The sequence below is a fragment of the Falco cherrug genome, chromosome 5 (genome assembly GCF_023634085.1).
Source record: "Falco cherrug isolate bFalChe1 chromosome 5, bFalChe1.pri, whole genome shotgun sequence".
In the NCBI taxonomy this organism is placed as follows: Eukaryota; Metazoa; Chordata; class Aves; order Falconiformes; family Falconidae; genus Falco; species Falco cherrug.
In genome coordinates, this window is record NC_073701.1 from 39,104,011 (window position 1) to 39,123,390 (window position 19,380).

Genomic DNA, 19,380 nt, shown 5'->3' on the forward strand with positions numbered 1-19,380 from the left:
TTTGGTGGAGGCCATAAGATAACAGGATGAAATAATGGTTATTTTTGTGTGTCTGGTTGACATACCACATTTTTATAAGGACTTTCTGATCTGACTACTTTTGGTATTAATAAAAGTTTCCCTACAGGCATTTACCAGTCAGATTTTCTTTTAAATAATATCCACACAGAAGAACATTAGATTTAATCTTGAAATGGAAAATGGAGTAGTGAAGGAAGGCTGGAAGGAAAGTGAGATACACCTGAATTTTACACATTTAATATACAGAAATAGAAACTTGAGAATCAACCTGAAAGAAAACTTCTGCTCCTCAGGAGATGTGTGGTTTATCAAGCTGTTTTGTTACTCTCCTGGCATTTCAGTACCGATTACCAGACATTAACAGTAAATGAAATTGCCGTAATATGCTAAGGCTTGCCACATTTTCTTGTTGACAGTTCACTGTGTTTTGCTCGACTGTTTGTTCTGCCTTCTGTGCCTACAGCTCTTTAAGGTTTCTTGCCAGACCAGAAGTCCACCTTATCTTATAGTTCTCGTAACTTCCTTTTTACTGACTTACAATAATTAAAGTCTTTTTATCATTTCAGGTTGGCTAGTTTTATGTTGCATGTGAATATACCTTCTCAGCAGTTCAATTATGCATTCACTTTTGGAGCCTTGCCCTTCTTCTGTTCCAGTAACCCCCTGGGAATCAGAAGACTATAATATGGCATCAGCTTTGAATGAACAGCAAAAACACATGGAAGGGTAAAGGACTTAATGGTATAATGGACAAGATTCATGCATCTTTTGCCGGGTGACAAGGCTACAGAAGGCTAATTAATCTTCATATAGCTAGTGAGCTTTTGAAAAAAGTAATTTTAAAGCATAATTAATTTTTTCTTCAGAACTCAATTTTAATGTGACCAGACTTCGGTTAACTTGTTTCCTAGTCTAGGGGTCTTCAGGTGAAAAGGAAATACTGAGGCCATTACATACTTCAATTTTTTCCATTATTTTCAGAGCTATTATATATTCTTGCCCAGTGCCAGACAGAGTATTTCAGTTGGTGGTACTTTTATTTAGCTAAGTGAGAACCATTAATCACCATTTCATGACATAGCATCCTAGAAAAATGCCAAAGTACTTCTATTTAAATTTCATTCACTCAGTCACTTTAAGAAGATTTTATTTCTATGGGATATTAGTGTAGGGATTTGAACTGGCAGGTTGATTTACTAAATAAGTTCCCATAAATACAATTAATTACAGTCATTTAATAGATTCCTACATATTAGATTCAAATGTATGCCATCTAACAACGTATCTCATACTTTCAAAGGCTAATTGATTATAAAAGTGACCTCCTGCTTTTGTAAAGAACTTCTACTTGTAGAAGGGACAAGTCACATTCAATCAATACTGTGTGGATTATATTTTATCTTTGATCTTTTCACCTGCACTCAGCCCAGCACTGAGTTTCTCTGGGACGTATTTTAACAATCAAACTCACTGGATAGTTAAGTGTCTGTAATTTTTTAGATTGGAAAAGAAAATGTTTATTTTCCAAAGCTCCTCAATTACAGAGTCTATAGGACTACCGCAGTCAGCCTTAACCTCTTTTACTAGGTTTTATGACGAAAGAAAATCAGGCTCAGCTCTTGTATTATACAATGAACACACCACACTGCAGATCTGAATCTCTGCATACATATAATAGCCTCTTACAAAATTTGCGTACTAATACAAAGCCTGCCACTGCCCTTCATCCCATTTTGATTACTCCTACCTACCGCTCACACCTGGTCTGTTTCACTGTGTTCTCCAGGAAGGCTCCTGTGTTCCAAACAACTCCCACTTTTCTCCTTACTTCGCTGTGCCTTCTTTTGTAAGGTCAAAAACTTTTCTCCTCTAGTGTATGTAGATGCTAATAGAGGGAATTAGAAGCTAGTCACCACACTCTCACATCTTGCACCTGGGTGAAGATAAACAATGGGAGGGACCATTTGCAGGGAGAGTTCATAGAATCATAGAATCATTTAGGTCTGAAAAGACCATCAACCCAGGACTGCCAAGTCCACCATAAGCCATGTCCCTAAGCACCAGATCTAAGTGTTTTTTACACACTTCAAGGGATATTCTACCACCTCCCTGGGCAGTCTGCTCCAGTGCTTGACCATCCTTTCAGTGAAGCAATTTTTCCTCATCTCCAATCTAAACCTCCCCTGGCACAACCTGAGGCCATTTTCTCTTGCCCTATATTATCCTATGACCTATTTCTGTCTAGCCTCAGCTACCTCAAGCTCAAATACAGTCAGAAAAGAATGTGCTCTTCAATTAAGTAGCTATCAGTCTTTCATAAACTCCAGTGTACATGAAGAACATGCAAGAAGGGCATCTCTGATTAACGGCATGACCCAGCTCAGATATCCTCCAAGCCCTTGCTGCAGTGCTTGGAGATGTCTAACAATGTAACATGACCAAAATAGTCCATGCCCTTCTAAATATTTTTTTTTAAATGGTAGAAATTATTTTCTGCAATTTTCCAACAACTCTTCAACCGGTGAAAATAAAGAGCATTACAGGTTAAATATTTGCCAAGGGCTTAATGTAAGCAACTGGAAAGAGGAGCCACATGTTAAACAACCTTAAGTACTATCAATATATATGGCAATTCTCCTACTCTCCCTAAACAAAAATATTTGTTACTGGGACTTTTATATTTGAAGATTTTTTTCTAAAAAAATATTTACATACATCGTGATAAATGGCATTAATAATTTTTTGGGTGTAGAAATTTTGTTCTCTGATAGTGATCTATTAGATAGATAGGTTATATACAGATAAAACACATTAAGTATTTAAATAGAAATAAATGTTTTTGCTTATGAAGCTGCTAGAACTGATCTAACTACTAATTCATCATCACTCAGTTCTTGTGTAATAAGTAGCTCCAGGCTTCCTAAAGTGACTATTATTTGGTTGTAAGAATCTAACAGTTATTAGATAGTCTGTCACGTGCAGGTTGTCTTTACACGCCACTCTATAAAGAACTTCTGTGCCACTGAGATTATTTTGTCAAAATCTACTTTCAGTTCACTGAACTGAGAGTGCATTTCTCTAACTCATTTTCCTACTTCCTAGGCACTGTACCTGTTTCAACAAGCTTTGTGTTTGTTTCTGCTAAGACTGTTTTCCAGAGATGAATATAAATTTAGTAAGATTTCACTGATGATGCTGCAAAGACTGAAAGTTGCCTTTAACAATTATGGTACCAGGCTCTGCTATCTGAAAAAAGTCCCCAAACCCCACAAAAGCAACCCCACAACTTTTCAACGCCCTGTGGTCAATTAAAGAAGCATTTACTAGGTCAGCTGAAAGGACTAGTCAGAATATCAGCTTTTCAGGGTACACAGCACCATTATTTATTGTCATGGAACACTATTCCCTTTAAAAAGCCTTGACAACTGCCATTTAATTAAGTGGTAGCCTCTCCGTTTCTCACATTGAAGAATATATTCCATAAAACAAAGAGTATGTTGCATTTTGCTTATTAAGCTGATGTCTGTTCCTCTCTTTCTTTCTTCCAGCCACCCAGCAGTCCACTCAATCAATGTGCTGCTGCTGCTGCCGCCTAGTTATCAGGAGTTCAATTCTGCCACCATGGAGGGAACATTAGATTCCCCATTGATTTCAGTGAGGGAGCATTAGTTCCAGGCAGCAGACAGATAAACTGGAACAGTTTTTACAGATTTTCTGCTGAAAAGATGTTGCCTTCTTTAGGGCATTTCAAGCTGCTTCTGTCTGGCACTCAGTTAAGCAGGTAAGAAGTCTGACAAAATGTTGTATTAACTCGTGGTTTCTGTCTAAGAAACAGAAGTGTTTGTAATTTAACCGCTTTAAAGATGCTGCGTGTATTCATGCAGGAAGTGGGGTGCTGCTTCTCTAGTTTGACTAGAAGAAAACAGTCATCATTTATCTGCTATTGAGCAGAGCTTAGGAAGGCCCAGACCATGGCTGGCAGGGTCATGATCACAGTTCTTAGCCATCTGACAGGGGTTTCTGACATGTGGAGCAAGGCCCGCGGGGGCTTGGCTACTGACTTCAACGGCAAGAGTCCTGTCGGCTTCAGTTAACTGCAGCGCTTGCACCATTTGTCTCTCGCAGTGTTCTGATTTTATCAGCACATCCCTATCACACACCTGAGCTCCAAGGAGAAGCATTTAAGCTTGCACTGACCCAGCTTGGCACGTCCCCATATCCCAGCACAGTGCTGTACAGGTTAGCACAGACCCTGAAACAGCATGACCAGAATACTAAAGTACTAATTAATCACCCTTTCTCCTTAGCACGGCTAATTGCCTCAGGCTTGATGCCTTGCTGACGCAACTGTTCTGTGTCTGCTTTTCAGTAACTACAGCATTCTGCATAGTAGCAGGCAGCTACAGACACATCTCACATCCATCATCCTTTACACAAGGTACTTCTGCTTCTCCAGCACTGAAAGGCAAGTACATTTTTCAGGAGAGGGATGTTATTCTGAGAAGTAACAAAAAATTTCAGTTTCATACCTCTCTGATAGCTGTACAAAACTCACTCTGCAGCACCTTCTTTAGGGACTGTAGCTTGTGTACTGGTACTTCTCCAGATTCTTGCAGTTTCTCCAGCAACTCAATTGCTCTTGCAACATCTGAGCAGGGAAAAAAGGGAATACAGATCAGTATAAACAGTGACTAGTAAGTGACTAAAGGGACACACTGATGGGCATTTTAAATTTAACATTAGCTTTACCAATGCATACTATATTAATCTTTGTTATACCAGCCTCAGCTAGGCAACAACACTGCTGTTCAGAGATCCAAATCCCAAAGTATGGACAAACAGCATGTGCACATACAACAGACACACACACAGAGGTTCAGTCTTAGTCGCAAACATTCTTTAGAACAAAGCTACCAGTTCAAAGCAGCTAATCCATATTAGCAGACCTAAAATATTTCTTACTTTCTGCATAAGAGAAAGCAGCACAGGAACAGTATGGGGGCTGCTTTCAGAAAATTGGAGTACTCATGTAAACGCCTTCAGGGTGACAACACCGAAGAAAAATATTTGATCTTCTCATAAATCTAAATCTAAATATCAACTACTGATAAATAAAGTCCTTTAGAGACAAGCAAAGTCTGCTAGGGAAGAATGGGAAGTCTGCTAGAGAAGGGTAAACACGTAAGGCTCTCGTCTAGGTCTCCAAAGACCTGACCTGCCACACAAACCCCATATGACCCACAGAAATACATGGAATATTTTTGGTGGCCTGAATTCTCCTTAAGCGCTTGTGTGCTGTCAAGGGAAAGATCGAAGTGTCTCTGAAGCACAGTCCAGAGGGCTTAAGTGATTAGCCATATTGGTGATCCAGTTGAACAGTGCTCATACCCTCACTCTCACAGCATTTTTCCTCTTTAACACTAGTTCCTAATTTACACAATTACTATGACACATATATATATATAAAAACCCAAACAACCCATGAAGTGCTCAACGATCCTTTATGGGTGGGGACACAGGGGCATAAGAAATACTGGCCAGTCTCATGGAGGCTAGCCTAGTCATGTCAGGGACACACTGACTTCCATGCAGGATTGAGCTGAGCAATACATATCCTGGTCAGTCTTCAGGATGATAGAGCTTAAATACAGGGTTTTCTCCTCTCATGTCATTTAATGCTGGCTTGCGGCTTTTTCTGTAGATTTGCTGGTACAGTTGAACATGGCAAGTCTTGAATGTGTGGTCATTCTTACATCTTGTAGTGTCTTTTGCATAGCCACCAGAGCCACTACTGGCCAGTCACACCACTCTACTAAATATAGGTCTGTATCCTAGTGATGAAATGAACGCATAGTACTAAATGATATAACAACAGTTGAGGCATTTAATTCTCTGCTTTAACACAGAATAAAGAAATAAATGCTCTCCCTGCCAACTACACAAATCCAAAATGACTACGATGGCTAGAAGCAACATTATATAATTCTCCTTTACGATGACAAAGATTTTACTGTTTGTGACTGGGAGATTATGCTAATTGAAACAGTTCTTACAATCCTTGGCTTGTAGCTGAGCTATACTGACCAGATATACAACAAAGACATGAGAAGTTTTCTGGAAATAGAAAAGAGATGACAGTAGATGAGCTGCAACAGGAACAAAATCATAATTGTATATTTGCATTTATAAGAAAATAATTAATATCCAGCTGCATCAATGTTAGGAAAAGAGAAGATGACATCTCAAAAAAATTAAATTTTAATTTTTTTGACCAGGCAACTGGTCAACATGGTAGGTTGTGCCATAGTAGATTAACACCCAAAGAATTCTCAGGCTTTGGCATCTGCCAAACAAATAGCTCTAAGTCTGAGAGGAAGCATGGCAGAAAGCATGCAGTGTTTCTTTTGGAAGGATATTTCCACTTACTGGGCTGTAGTTTGCATCACAAGAGCAGTCTTGGAGCTCATGAACTTTCAGATGAAACTAACCCTAACCCCATGTTCAAAGACTGCACTTGCGCTTTTTCTCCAAGCAGTGCTTCAACTGCTAGTGGGCACCCAGTCCATGTTACTAGATCACAGCTCGCCTGAGATAATCTCTGCACAATGCACACAATGTGGTCGTGAGGTCCTCAGCACCTCGTTTGCTTTCCTGATCTGCCTGTTTCTCCACTCCACACTATCTGCTGGCAGAGACATAGCCAGTATCATTCAAAAGGGGTCATCTGAGAGACATAAACCTTGGTGTGAGGGATTAATGAAGCAGGTTTGTGAGGTACATGTATGGAGACACCAGTTGAAGCTGTATTTGCAAATAGAAAGGGAAGAGATGATGTGGAGGTGTACCAAGTAATGCCCTTCTAAAGCACTTACTGAAGTGGTGATCAGAAAGCTAAGAAGAGATCTGGGAAATAAGGTGGCCATGCAAATCAAGAAAAAATGAGATTCTAGAAAGAAGAATATGACCGATGGCAGCAAATACTTCAAAAAGGATGTTTTTGAGATTTAAGAAGAGGTAAGTACACTCTTTAGCAAGAACCATGTCAATGGAGTGCAAAAGAATGGCAATGCATTAAAAAATATGATGCAACAAACAAGATTTTTAATGTTCTTGGTAATAATAATGTCACAATGATTTTCTAACAAAACTATCAAACAATTTACTTTGGATTTTTTTCTTTTAAGTCTGTATCTGCCACCCAAGACTTGCAGTTAGCTAAATACTAAACTCACACTCCCCAGTTATTAGTACCAATTGGTGCAAACTGCTATGTCAGACAGCACAAAGCAATTAGGTGATTAATTCTGAAGGAGCTTCAACAGCCTACCATAATAGATCAGATAAGGCCTCTAAAATTCATGTGATACATGATAGCTACTCAGTAATTCTAAATCAGACTGGGGCCTTTTCCAGTGTCAGTTCAGGTAAGTTTCGAACTCACCGTCTCACAAGCTGTACTTGTAGAAGGTCAGTGCCACAGCTGACAGATTGGTTGCTGTTTTGCAGTTGCCTAGAAGTTTCATCACTACACCTGCAAATTCTGTGAATCACCCCATATTTTCTGTGGTCCTGAACGAAATGATATTCAATGAAAAATTTGTACTAACTGAGAAATCTGGTCTGATCCAGAAGGAAACATAAATAGCTTTAGGCACGTTAATCGATCTAAAAGACTAAATATGGGTCTAAACATTTCCCTAGGGCATGGACCAGACTGTAGATGACAATTAAGCACTTCTAAAGTGACAAGTGTTACAACACAAATGATAAATTCAAATTCTGGTTGAAAAGTCTGGCACAGGTGTTTAGTATGCAGTCTCACAGGCAAAACTGGGCACCAAGTTGTCATTATTTGCTAATACTACATTACTTAACTTTGTGATTCAGAAGTGGTTGGGAGTACAGAAAAAGCAGAATATTCCAAGAGCATTCTCATTCTCCACACTTCCAAATTCATCCAACATGCTAAAATACATGAATGCTGCTGCCCAAGTTCTCGCTTTGATTTATTATTCACCTATCATATCTGTTAAGAATGAGCTTACTCTTATTCTTCTTACTCTTGTCACAGTTAGGCCCACAGCTTGATCAGTTTGGCAATGGCTAGTGGGATATTGCTCATGGTAGAATACAGAATAATAGAGCTTCATCGGATAAAATTACAGGATGAAAATGAGGCATGTGTTCAGGGCCAAAGCTGTTTGCTGCCAGCTGATGCTTTGTTAGGAGCACGTGTTTTTAAACACAACTTCTGAAAAGGATTGTTTTGCCTACTCTCAAACATTTTCCAAAATATGAGCTCCATTATGCTAACACTAAACTCATGCCAATATAATTGAAATCTATCTTCATTTCCCATCGAAATTAGTGGGAATTTTGAGTAACAATGTGGGTAGCATTATTCCTCTGTATACTAAGATGCATACATTTTAAAAGCAATATGCACTTATTATATCCAACTGTAACCACACTTTTTTTGTTTTACCATTTTTTTCCTGATTTCCTCATAATATGCACAATTCCTTTCTCTCCCATTCTGTTTAACATTCACTTCCCTTTTTGTCTTCTCATCATCATGCTTGCCTACAGCCTTTCAGTAAATAATACTGTTTCAGCATGGTGGGTCACATTATCAGTGAAATACATAGAAGGCAGGGGGCTGTGGGTGGAACACATTTTATCAAGTGCACTCATCAAAAGAAAAGCATGACTCTCAGAAAAAAGAATCTTCATTTTAAATGTTCCTTCTGTATTTTCATTTGAATGAAGTTTCACTTACGTTGCTAGCAGGACACAAGCAGAAAGTTACTACTATACAAACCCTAACAAAGAGAGGAATCACTAGAACACAGAACTAGCAAAATACCATACTGTGATACAAGTGGAACACTCTCATGTAATACTAAACAAAGTTGAATCATGTATACATAGCCATACAGCAGTTGAAAGAAAAGTCATCTGGCTTAGTTATCACTTTGTTCTGTTATATATTGTTTTCACTTGCTGATTTTTATTCAAATAGCTAGCAATGCACAATGTAGACTGATATATTTAATTTGCTGAATTCTTTGAAAAGTCAATGCTATTTCCAACACTTTGCAATTCAGCTTTTACAACTTGAAAGCAGATTATGAATCCACAGAAAGAAACCTGGCTGGTCCGGACTCGGTGCTCTTTCACTTTACTGTTAAAATTGGGTAGTCCAGGCTTCAGCATTCTGTGGAAGTTGTCCAGTCTGGGGGTTCACTCCGGTAGATTTTGTGCAGGGTTTGTTTGTTTCAGTTTAGTAGATAGGTTGAAAATTATTAGGAAGAATGTAGCAAATTATTTTAGCATGCTAAATATGTCCCATCTAATACTACAGTGACTCTTGAAAAAGAACACACGTGCATGCTTTATACTGCAAAATGTGAAAACTGTGGTATATCTACCAATGTCTAACCTTTCTCTCTTGTGTTAGTCTATGAGTGAGCTGCAGTCCTTAAAATAAATGTATTATCCTCTGACTTATGAGACTATTAGGCAGTTAAATAGTAGCAACAATGCTGTGTAATACTAGTTTGGGTTCAAACAGTAATCACTCAGAAACACAGTATTTCTTTGCTCTGATAACTGCTCTAGAAATCATGTTGTTGGGTTGTTCCCAAAGCCAAAATACAGTGATCACTTGTTTATTAAGAAGATATTAGAGAACAGGTTTCTCATCCTCTTGAGGTCTTTCTACGCCTTGTTCCTGTTAATTCTGGAGACCTTCACTGAATTAGTATGCCAGTTACTAGGAAAAGTAAATGTGCTGCATCAACACCACCCTTTGGTACCTCAGAGATATAGAACATCACTACAAACTGACAGCAAGGATACTCAGTAAGTCTCTAAAATATTCATAGCTTCACCATGGCATTACAGAATAATAATCCTGGAATTTTTAAGCTCTGTTCCATCGTCTTTGAAGACCTTTAATAAGGCTGAAGGTGAAGAATTTCCATGATATAACAGGTCCTTTCAAATGTCAGTCGTTTTTCATTCCTCCAATACTTCCATTCAGGTTTAGTTATTCCTTTAAGATCATGAGAATGCATTCCAGAATTCTTAATGTTATTCTGTGAACTTTTAATCATAATTCCCAAAGCCGATACAGGATGCTTTATTGTGTTTAGCAGTCTTCCCCAAACACTAACAAATGGCAGAGGTAATCAATGGTTGGGCAATTAGAATTCCATGGTGATTAGCAAAGTTCATTCATAATTCATAGCCAGTAGCCCCAGTACATTCTATCAAACTGTTTATGTGACTACATGGTTCAAGTACCAGCTTTGGAAAATTTTCAGCATGTATCTTCTGAAAATTTTCTGTATTACTAGAGCTCTGCTGTCAGTCATTACTTTGTACCACATGGCAATTCTTACTCTGGTGTCAAATACCAGATTGTCCAATATGCCTCCATTCACCTCTTTGGTTCCTTACTATCAGCACAGTGCTCTCCTGGAATACAAAAGCTCTTCTATTAATTTAATATATTTATATAATCTAATCTGGAGAGTTCAGAAACATTAAAGCAAAGAACAGCTTTTTTTTTTGCCCATTTAAATTGATATTTATCTTGCCTCAAATTTCATGCTAATCAGTAAGCATAAAGGTGTACCTCATCATGGTAATTCAGACTTGATGTGCAGGGAACAATGAGCTAAGCTGTTAGAAAACAGCAACATTATTCAAGACTTTATAGTGGTTTATAGAAAAAATAATACTACCAGTGCTTTCATACTCTAGTTTAGATGATATGGGTAGCAGTTACAGATTTAACGCAGTGTCACTTTATACTCCCCTGGTTAAGCATCACTATGAATGCACAAATAAATATGACAAAGAACAACCATACAAAGCTCTCATGATTCATCTTGCAGTGAGGGTTTCAAGCCTCCACGCTTCTGATGTAGACATTGACAGCTCAGCGACTCACCCTCGACTGCTGTTACAGTCAATGAGGAAAAACAGACACTTTGAGGCTACAATTCATCTGACCTATTTTAGATGAGATGAATCATACTCTGGGAGTGCCTGTTCCCTTTGTTGACTAAAAAGGGAGACTCGATGATTAGCTGAGATGTACATGCCTGCATCCTACGTATTAGACATTTACATCAGTATGATGAAACCCACTCTTACTGTCCGGATATATAGTGAATGACTCATGCAAATTTATCTCCATGTGGTCCAGGAGACACTGTACTTCGGAACAGTTACATTTGACAAGAACAGCATCATTAACAGGCAGACCAACATGTTTTTTAGTTAATGCTTTTAAATATGTCTTAACCAATGGTTTTATGGACTTTTTCCTTCTTATGTATGAGAAAAATCAACCATGAAATAGAACTGAGTGTCTCTCTTGTCTGTCTCCTTTTGCCTGATATGAACTGACTGCCCCCAATGACATTAACAGCTCATCCCCATGTGTTTCTACATACATTCCCCCACTGCCTGGGGTAGGCTCATTTTCTTTGGCTGCTCATCGGACCATGTTTTGGTCTATATGTTTCTATGTGTTTGAGCCGCACCCAGGTTTTGCCTGGGTGTAGCTTCTCAGGCACACCACGAGCATCCAAGTTCTCTGCTTCACTCCATTCTTAGAGACCCTATGACCCAGCTGTTGCACACCCCACGGCAGTGTTATATACCATGAGTTTTCCAAGCAGTTTTGGCAGGAACACGTGAATATGACAGCAAAGGTTTGAGACGTTTAGCAAAATTACTTATAGAAAGGACACAGTTTATTCGCAGAGAAAGCAGTGCCACCTGTGATTCACATACAGACAGCAAACTATGTGGAGACCCCTCCATCCAGCACCCTCAACACCACAAAAGCCCTTCAGGGCTCTCCAGCCATTTCAGTCATTTTTGCCGTTTCAGGCGTTCTGCCTGAAATACTGAAATACTGCTGTTTCAGACATACTGCTCCCGAATACTCTGCTTAGCTTGTTTAAATGCAACATTCAAAAGATTCCCTTAAATGAAAAATTATGCTCCTCTATGTTCTCTGAACCTCACAATGTCTACAACGTCTTCAGTAATCTCCTCGCTGCTTCCCACTCTTCTAAGTTTTAACAAGTGATTTCTGTTCTCCTCAACTAGGGTTTTTCATAGTCTTAACCTACCATGAAGGCAAACTAGGAGAACTGGATTTGCTTTACTTTGGTCAATCATCTTAGAATATTAATTACTCTACATAGATAGACCCAGTCTTCTGTTTTTTCCTCGAAGCCTTCACATAACCGATGTAAGTCACTGGACCAATTTTGTCAGCAATTTTCAGATTTGGTTTGTGTGCATGCGTGTGCATGCATGTGTGCATGTGACAGAAAGAGATATCAATCTACTATCACATTTCCATTATTGCTTTTTAAAGGAATAACCATAAATCACAAAACAGTAAAGATGGAATTAATGCGTAATTCAGGATCATTTCAATAAGGTGAGTTTCATTGGCTTAATTTGAGGCCTGAAGAGTAACAATACAATTCAGAATTTTCAAAGATGGGCATTTAAAATTAACCTTAAAACATGATAATTTTTAAACAGTGATATATTTTTTATTCCTCCAAATTATTAGTTTCATTGCAGTTTCTAAAGCAATCAGGATGAGACGGTGCATAAATAGAAATTCAAAAATTTTCACCAGAACATTTTGCCACTTGTAAGAAATAAGACATTATAGATACACCAACCCTTTACATTTGAAACTGCTTTTGTATAGTAGGTATTGAACATAGCATTGACATGAAAACAAGTTACTAAATTATCCTTTAAGAGAAAAGATTAAAAAATAAAGCTGATCATGCATATAGAAGAGCACTGAAATTTTTTTAACACAGTACTTAAAACAGAATGTTATGATTTTTCCCCTGCATTAGCTGTAGAGACAAGGGAAGGGAAGGTAAAATTCCTTTTTTGTTGCCCTTTGTATATAGTTTAGACTTTATATGGCTTAATCATACCTGCTTTTTGTGATCGTAACTATGATTTATAGCTAGCCACTCACCGCTGAACAGAACAGACAAGACATGATTCTGGCCCTTTTTTTTGACTAGGGAGAGTCAGCTACAAATATGATATAAAAAGCAACATTTTAAAAAAAAAGTTTATTTTGTATTCAAATAAATATGTATTACATATACAGTGAATATGTAAGTATATATTCATTCCTTAAATAAAAAAATTAGCCTTTGCTTGCCATAGGAAGCAGGATATTTTTTCACTTTAGACTTTTTGTTATTTAATTCTCAGTCTTTAAGCAATTTTTTTTAAAAAGAGAGATCTCAGGTGTTTAAAGCAGTTATTTGCCTACACAGGACATCTAAAATGGAGTTCTGTCTGACTTCCTGAAACTATGAAATGACAGAAAGAAAATCCTTTGAAGCCAAGCTTTAACTCCCTGAGAAATTCAGTATGGTGAACAGACCTGGGAATTAAGCTCCTACAAGTTCAACTATGTGAAAGCAAGGAAGCTGTCTGCTGCCTCCCATAGCCATAGGTATCTTGTAAAGAGATGCTTTGATAACTCTCCACCAGCCTCATCTGTCTCCTGATCACAACGCCACTTGATCTTGTAGGATCAGTTCTGCCTCAGCGGACTCTGTTCACCATGCTGGAGTGGAGCTGCTTTAAACAGCAGACAAAAGCACCCTGGACACTTTGCTGAAACTGCAAAGGTAAACACTTTAGAGGTTCTGATCCCAGATTACAAGAAGAAAAGGTTGGTACATTAACATACCCCAAGGACCCTACTTAACAGAATACTTGTTTTTGCATTTTAATTCGCAAGCATATAGGAAAAATATGAAAATCAGTGAAGGAATTAAAAAGTTGACTAAGCTAGAGAAGCAGAAAACAAATAATTACAAGGAATACTCTTGGCTGAACAAAGAAAAACATGATGAAAAAACCACACTTTTAGCTGAAATCCATTCTCTTGCTCCTCTGCCTAAGCAAAAGCAAGTGTTTATGCATCCTATGTGCACATCACAAAACAAAAGTTTTGGCCATATGGGCAACCTCATGCCTTTCCCACACTGATACTTTCAGCGTGTGTTTTTAGTTTGCATCAGAGATTTTTTGTTGGCAGGGAAGAAGACAGGAAGAGGGAAAAAAGGCCCCAACAGGTGCCTCGCCAAGGGAGGCAAGGTTAACTTAGGGATGCTAATTCTCCTTCACAACAGGCACTGTGTCTGAGCCAAAGCAGTAACTCTCACCTCTCTGCTCGTATGTCATTACCAGAGTCTCCTGCTGCCTCTCCTCAGTTCTTATCTCTCCAGCTAATCTTAGTCTTAAATCTTTCTCTGTTATTACCAGAAAGATCAGAAAGATGGCTGTGGGCTACTGGCACTTGTACACTGTGACAATACAAACCATCACCTGAAGTCTAGCATCCTGATTTTATCTTCTGTTTTTCTAGGCGGCTTGAGACTCTGGTGAGACAACAGTGAAAAGATGGCATTGGGCAATACAACGGATGCAACGTAGTCGTTACGTACGCATACCTAACAGGACTTTATCTGTAGGATCAGGTAACGAGAAGAGAGTTAATATTCTCTCTTTGATTTTAGTGGATTTAAGGATATTGCTTTTTGCAGATTGAATCCCTCTGGTAGCTGGCTACATACTAGTCATTTCTCAGGAAAGGAAAAAAACCCTGTTCTTTGAAAGTGTGTATGTGAATAGCTATGACAGCAAGATGAAAGCAATATAAATAAAATCTTTTGTTAATAAATCCCTACAAAACTAGGCAGTACAGATACACTGCTGGTAAGTATCAACAACTGACCACTGTTAACTTTCAACTTTGAAACAAATACGATCTTAGAAGAAAGCTGTGACTATGTTGAAGCACTGCTGCAAGTTACTAACAAAGCTTTGCAACAGAAGCCCCTGTGAGAAACAGAGCTCACTGTCACCTTTGCAGTGCTGTTGCTTTGTGTACTACATGTTGAATGACGCTGAGAATAGGAGCAGATCTGGAACTCACCTCGGGTTGCAGCCTGATTTCACAAAGTACCTACTTAAGATATGAGAAGCCCCCCGCATACTTTGACACAGTTTTACCGTTAGGATGCAAAAGGTGCTGTATAAATTAGTAGAAACTCCAGAGCTATTACTCTTGAGTTACAAGACTATCAGGCTACAGAGGGGATCAGATATACAATCACCTCTTTTTCCTAAGACTGCTTCATAGGTGTTAAAGCTGTCATGCCCTCTTCATGTTTCCCTGGTCTGGCTCTGTATAACAAAGAACAGCTATATTATTCTTTTGTTCCTGTGCTGATTCAGTAAATGCCATTTGACAAACACACTGCTGCCAAATCTATTGAAATGTGAAGAGATAATGGTAAGTAAATTTCTGAGGGCTAAGACTGCTGCTGATGGCCATGGTCATCCACCTGATCTATTTCAAGTACATTCTTCCCCAATGCTTAACTGATTGTAAAGGGATTCATATCTTAAGGTCTAGGAGATTTACTCTTTTTCAGAAAATATGGCTGAAGAAGAAAATCAAAGAGTTAGTGGATGTGAAGGATTAGTGATTAAACATGGGCTTTTATTGAAAAGAACCAGTAATAATGTAATTTTTGTTCAGCAGAAATAAATTAAGAGCCTATTTTGGGCAACGCTTTTCCTTATACAATTATCCATGTTTATACAGAAACAATTAAAATCAATGCTTTGATGCTCTGTGTATTCATGGATACTTCACTGTTCCATCTTCTAAATAATAAAGAACAATCACTCCTCCGATCTCTTCTCGAGACACAGCTTCCTAATCAAGATTTTTTCTCTATTTTTCTTTCAATTATTAGTAAAGTAGCACTAGCATAGCAACACATTATGAGTTGTGCGTACGTTGTGACAATACAAATTGCCACTTGAAGTCTAGCATCATGATTTTATCTTCTGTTTTTCTAGGTGGTTTGAGACTGGTGAGACAACAGTGAAAAGATGGCATTTGGGCAATACAATGGATACAATGTAGTTGTTACATACACATACCTAAAAGGACTGTATATGTGGGCTCAGGTAACAAGAAGAGAGTTAATATTCTCTCTTCAGTTTTCTGGTAACTTAGCTGAGTTGTATTTGAGAAATTTTGGGTTCGTTTAACCACTCCATTTTGGACCCTGGTAAAACAAGTTCTCAAATATGTATATATATATATCTCCCTCTGTATTTAACATATCGAAGTTCCAAGCTTGTGGTTGAAATACTTAGGAAAACATTGTTAGTATGTAAATGTACATTTCTGAATCAAATCATCTCATCAGAATGGAGAGTAAACAGCTGAATGTTTCTAATTCAGAGGCTGACTCTCCAGCAACAGTCTCAAAAGAAGATTAAGCTGACTGTGATTAAATTTAAAAATGCCTGGATTTATACATACATGTACTGTTTACAGCACGTTAGTAAGCATTACTTTTAAAATATCAAAAATGCATCATGTGAAACAAAACAACTGTGCATGATGCATGACGGAATAGACTTACAAATGTACAGTTACATGCTTCTCAAAACCCTGTGTCTGCCTTTGCTTGGATTCCTCTTAAATGCTCAACTTCTCATTACTTGTGCTTCTGATGAGTAAAATAAATAGCTTTACATAATTTGTATTTCAAATTCTACTGCATTATCTACAAGAACATTATTTTGTATCTAAATAACACCAATCAGCCAAAAGCTTGTATCTTTTTGCACTTGCACAAGTGTCATCTTCATTAAAGATATGCATGTACATGTCCTGAAACACCGAACTCAAAGGACAGATCATCCTCTGCACAAAGCTGATGACTTCAGTAACCTGTCACATTTTTTAAGAAAGTTTCTGTCTAATAACATCAACAGAGGGGTCCAACTCAAGCAATAGGATGGCATTAAGCAAATTGTTTGCTTACAATTACATTAAGATGTTTTTTTTCTGTAGTTCCACAAATATCTCTCAGACATCAGTGTGAAACTGAAGCAGCATAGGGATGTTATTTATAAAACAAATCCTTCTTTTTCAACATTATGTAGATAAAGTATACACTTACTACATACAAAAATAGCATCTCTTGTGCCTTCTAATCATTAACACTCCTGCAACTTGTTGGTGAATCTTGCACCTGTGCAGGGGCTTGTCAAAACCTCATCCACTTCACCCAGCTGCAGGAGCAGGTCCCCATGAGGGATGAGAAGCAGGACACACAGAGGTGAGCTCAGCTTACCACGTGGCTCTACACAGCATAAATTAGACTAAAATGATTACTTCACTGCTACCATGTCTAAAGAATATTTTCAGCCTGACAGAGCAGGAGGAACACAAGGTCCCTGCATAGCCATCGGCTGGCCAAAGTGTGGTCACTCTTTCAAAGGTGCCTCACAAACATTTCCTGACTGCACATCCAGCTTCTGCAGAGATGCGTCTTATTATCAATTACATGTTTCTGAAGGAAACATGACTGGAAATTTAAGAAATTTAAGAAAACAAAGATGACAATGTTAAAAGATGCCACGAGTTTTGTAGGTGTTTCCGTGTGTCTCTGTACAGGTATAGTTCTCTCAGTTTGCACGTCACCTGAAGTTGCTCCGGCCTGGAGGACAGGGTCCCCCTCTGAGCAGGTGAGGCCAGCTGAAGATGCTCCCGTAGGCACCCAGCCCATCTCAAGCATGTCCAGCCCAGCATAGAGCTCCTGTGCCACCATGTGCCCCAGTACCTCTTCAGGTCAAACCCATGCTGCCAGACACATTTAAGCTGGTCATATCCAATTAACTTTTCAAACCATGTGTTTTTACACTGCTCATGAAAACCGAAGATGACATGTAGGTAGGTACTTGCTCCGCCTCCAGCTCCAGAGCTCCAGGAGGCAGCTAAACTGCACACTTAACTAACCAACACTTGAACTGCACAGATCCTCACAAAACATCCCAGTCATCACCCATAAATATCTTAATCCATGCCTTCATAAAAACACATTTTAAAAAATCAAGTACATGTTGACAGACTTATGTAAAAAACACAAACATTTCAGCCTATGACTACAATTGTCACTTTTTTTTCTGTTCCTACAAACAATAGGCTTTTTTCTTTTTCTTGGAAGAATGAATTTGGTTATTTATGTATCCTCAGTTGGCATACCAAGCACAGAAACGTTAAGACTTAAAGCGTGCGGCACTTGCAGAAGTATTTTTCAATTTTAGCATGCTAGGCTGAAGAGCAAGAGAAGACATCCCTGTGACAGACAGGGAGCCAGGCAGGGAGCAGCACATCGCTTAGCACTGCTCCACAGGCCTTCACCCTGCATGAGAGAGCTCTGGCCTTATGGTGCTCCTCTGTCAAGGACTGTATTTCACACTTAATGAGTCTGATTTTCTCTTCCTGGTGAGTACGTTGCATTTTTTTCCCCCTAAGATAACATACATTATATTAAAATATGCACAGTCTACTGTAATCTATGTTCAATATAATTTCTGTTATATGCATATATATGGGCACAGATGGGGGAAAATCCCCATTTATGTAGGCTATGAGGATGTAATGAGAAGAAAAATTATAAGAAGAGATGACAAGGAAGGAAGGAGTACTCTAGCAAGTACCAATGTATATTAATGGTCAGGTGCCATCCGGTACCACATCTGGCAGGGTTTGCCTACCACCTCTAACAGCTGATGGCAATTCCAAATCCATTCATATTTTTATTTACTGCCACTGAACATGGTGCTTTATAAAGGATTTTCAAGAAGATTTGGGACACACACTCCACTGGAAAAATACTTGCTTGAATTCATAAAAAAACAACAGAACTCAGTTACACATTACAACCAAAGAGCAAGAGTTCTTTCCAGTTTCCAAGGATGTATTCGAAGGCAATAGAAATTTGGTTGGCAATAGCTAATAGCTATGACCTTGTTAGAAAACTTCACAGGGATCAAAATAACAGCCCTGTATAGTCAGTCTATTCAAATTTCTTCTTTTATCCTCAGTCACATGAAGAAGTGAAACCATCGGTGACACGAATAGTAACTATATAAGGAAAAACATAATAGGACACGGATTATTAACAAAAGACAGTTGAAATCCCCCCTTCACATGAAAAGACATTCCCTTGCTCTTAATCATAAGAAGGTCTTTGCGCAGGCTAATTTTATAATTTTCAAGAACTTTTCAAAAGTGCCCTTTTAAAGCTGATGTTTTCATGGTCCTATGCAGAGGTGAACTGGGATGAGGTTTTGCAGCAATCTGGAAAAATACATGGTCAGCTTTCCTTCAAAGCAGATTCTCATCTTGGAAGGTAGAGCACAAGTAAAAATCAAAGATAAGCTTTATGAAAAATTTGA

The 19,380-nt window shown here is 38.4% G+C and overlaps 1 protein-coding gene across 1 annotated transcript in view; it reads right to left on the minus strand.

Annotated features, from left to right (window-relative positions):
• Window positions 1-19,380, minus strand: part of LIN7A (lin-7 homolog A, crumbs cell polarity complex component) — a 50,247-nt gene that overhangs the window by 26,445 nt on the left and 4,422 nt on the right. The window contains exon 2 of the mRNA XM_055712680.1: window positions 4,551-4,669. Coding sequence (XP_055568655.1) covers window positions 4,551-4,669 — 119 coding nt within the window. The remainder of the gene's footprint in view (window positions 1-4,550; window positions 4,670-19,380) is intronic.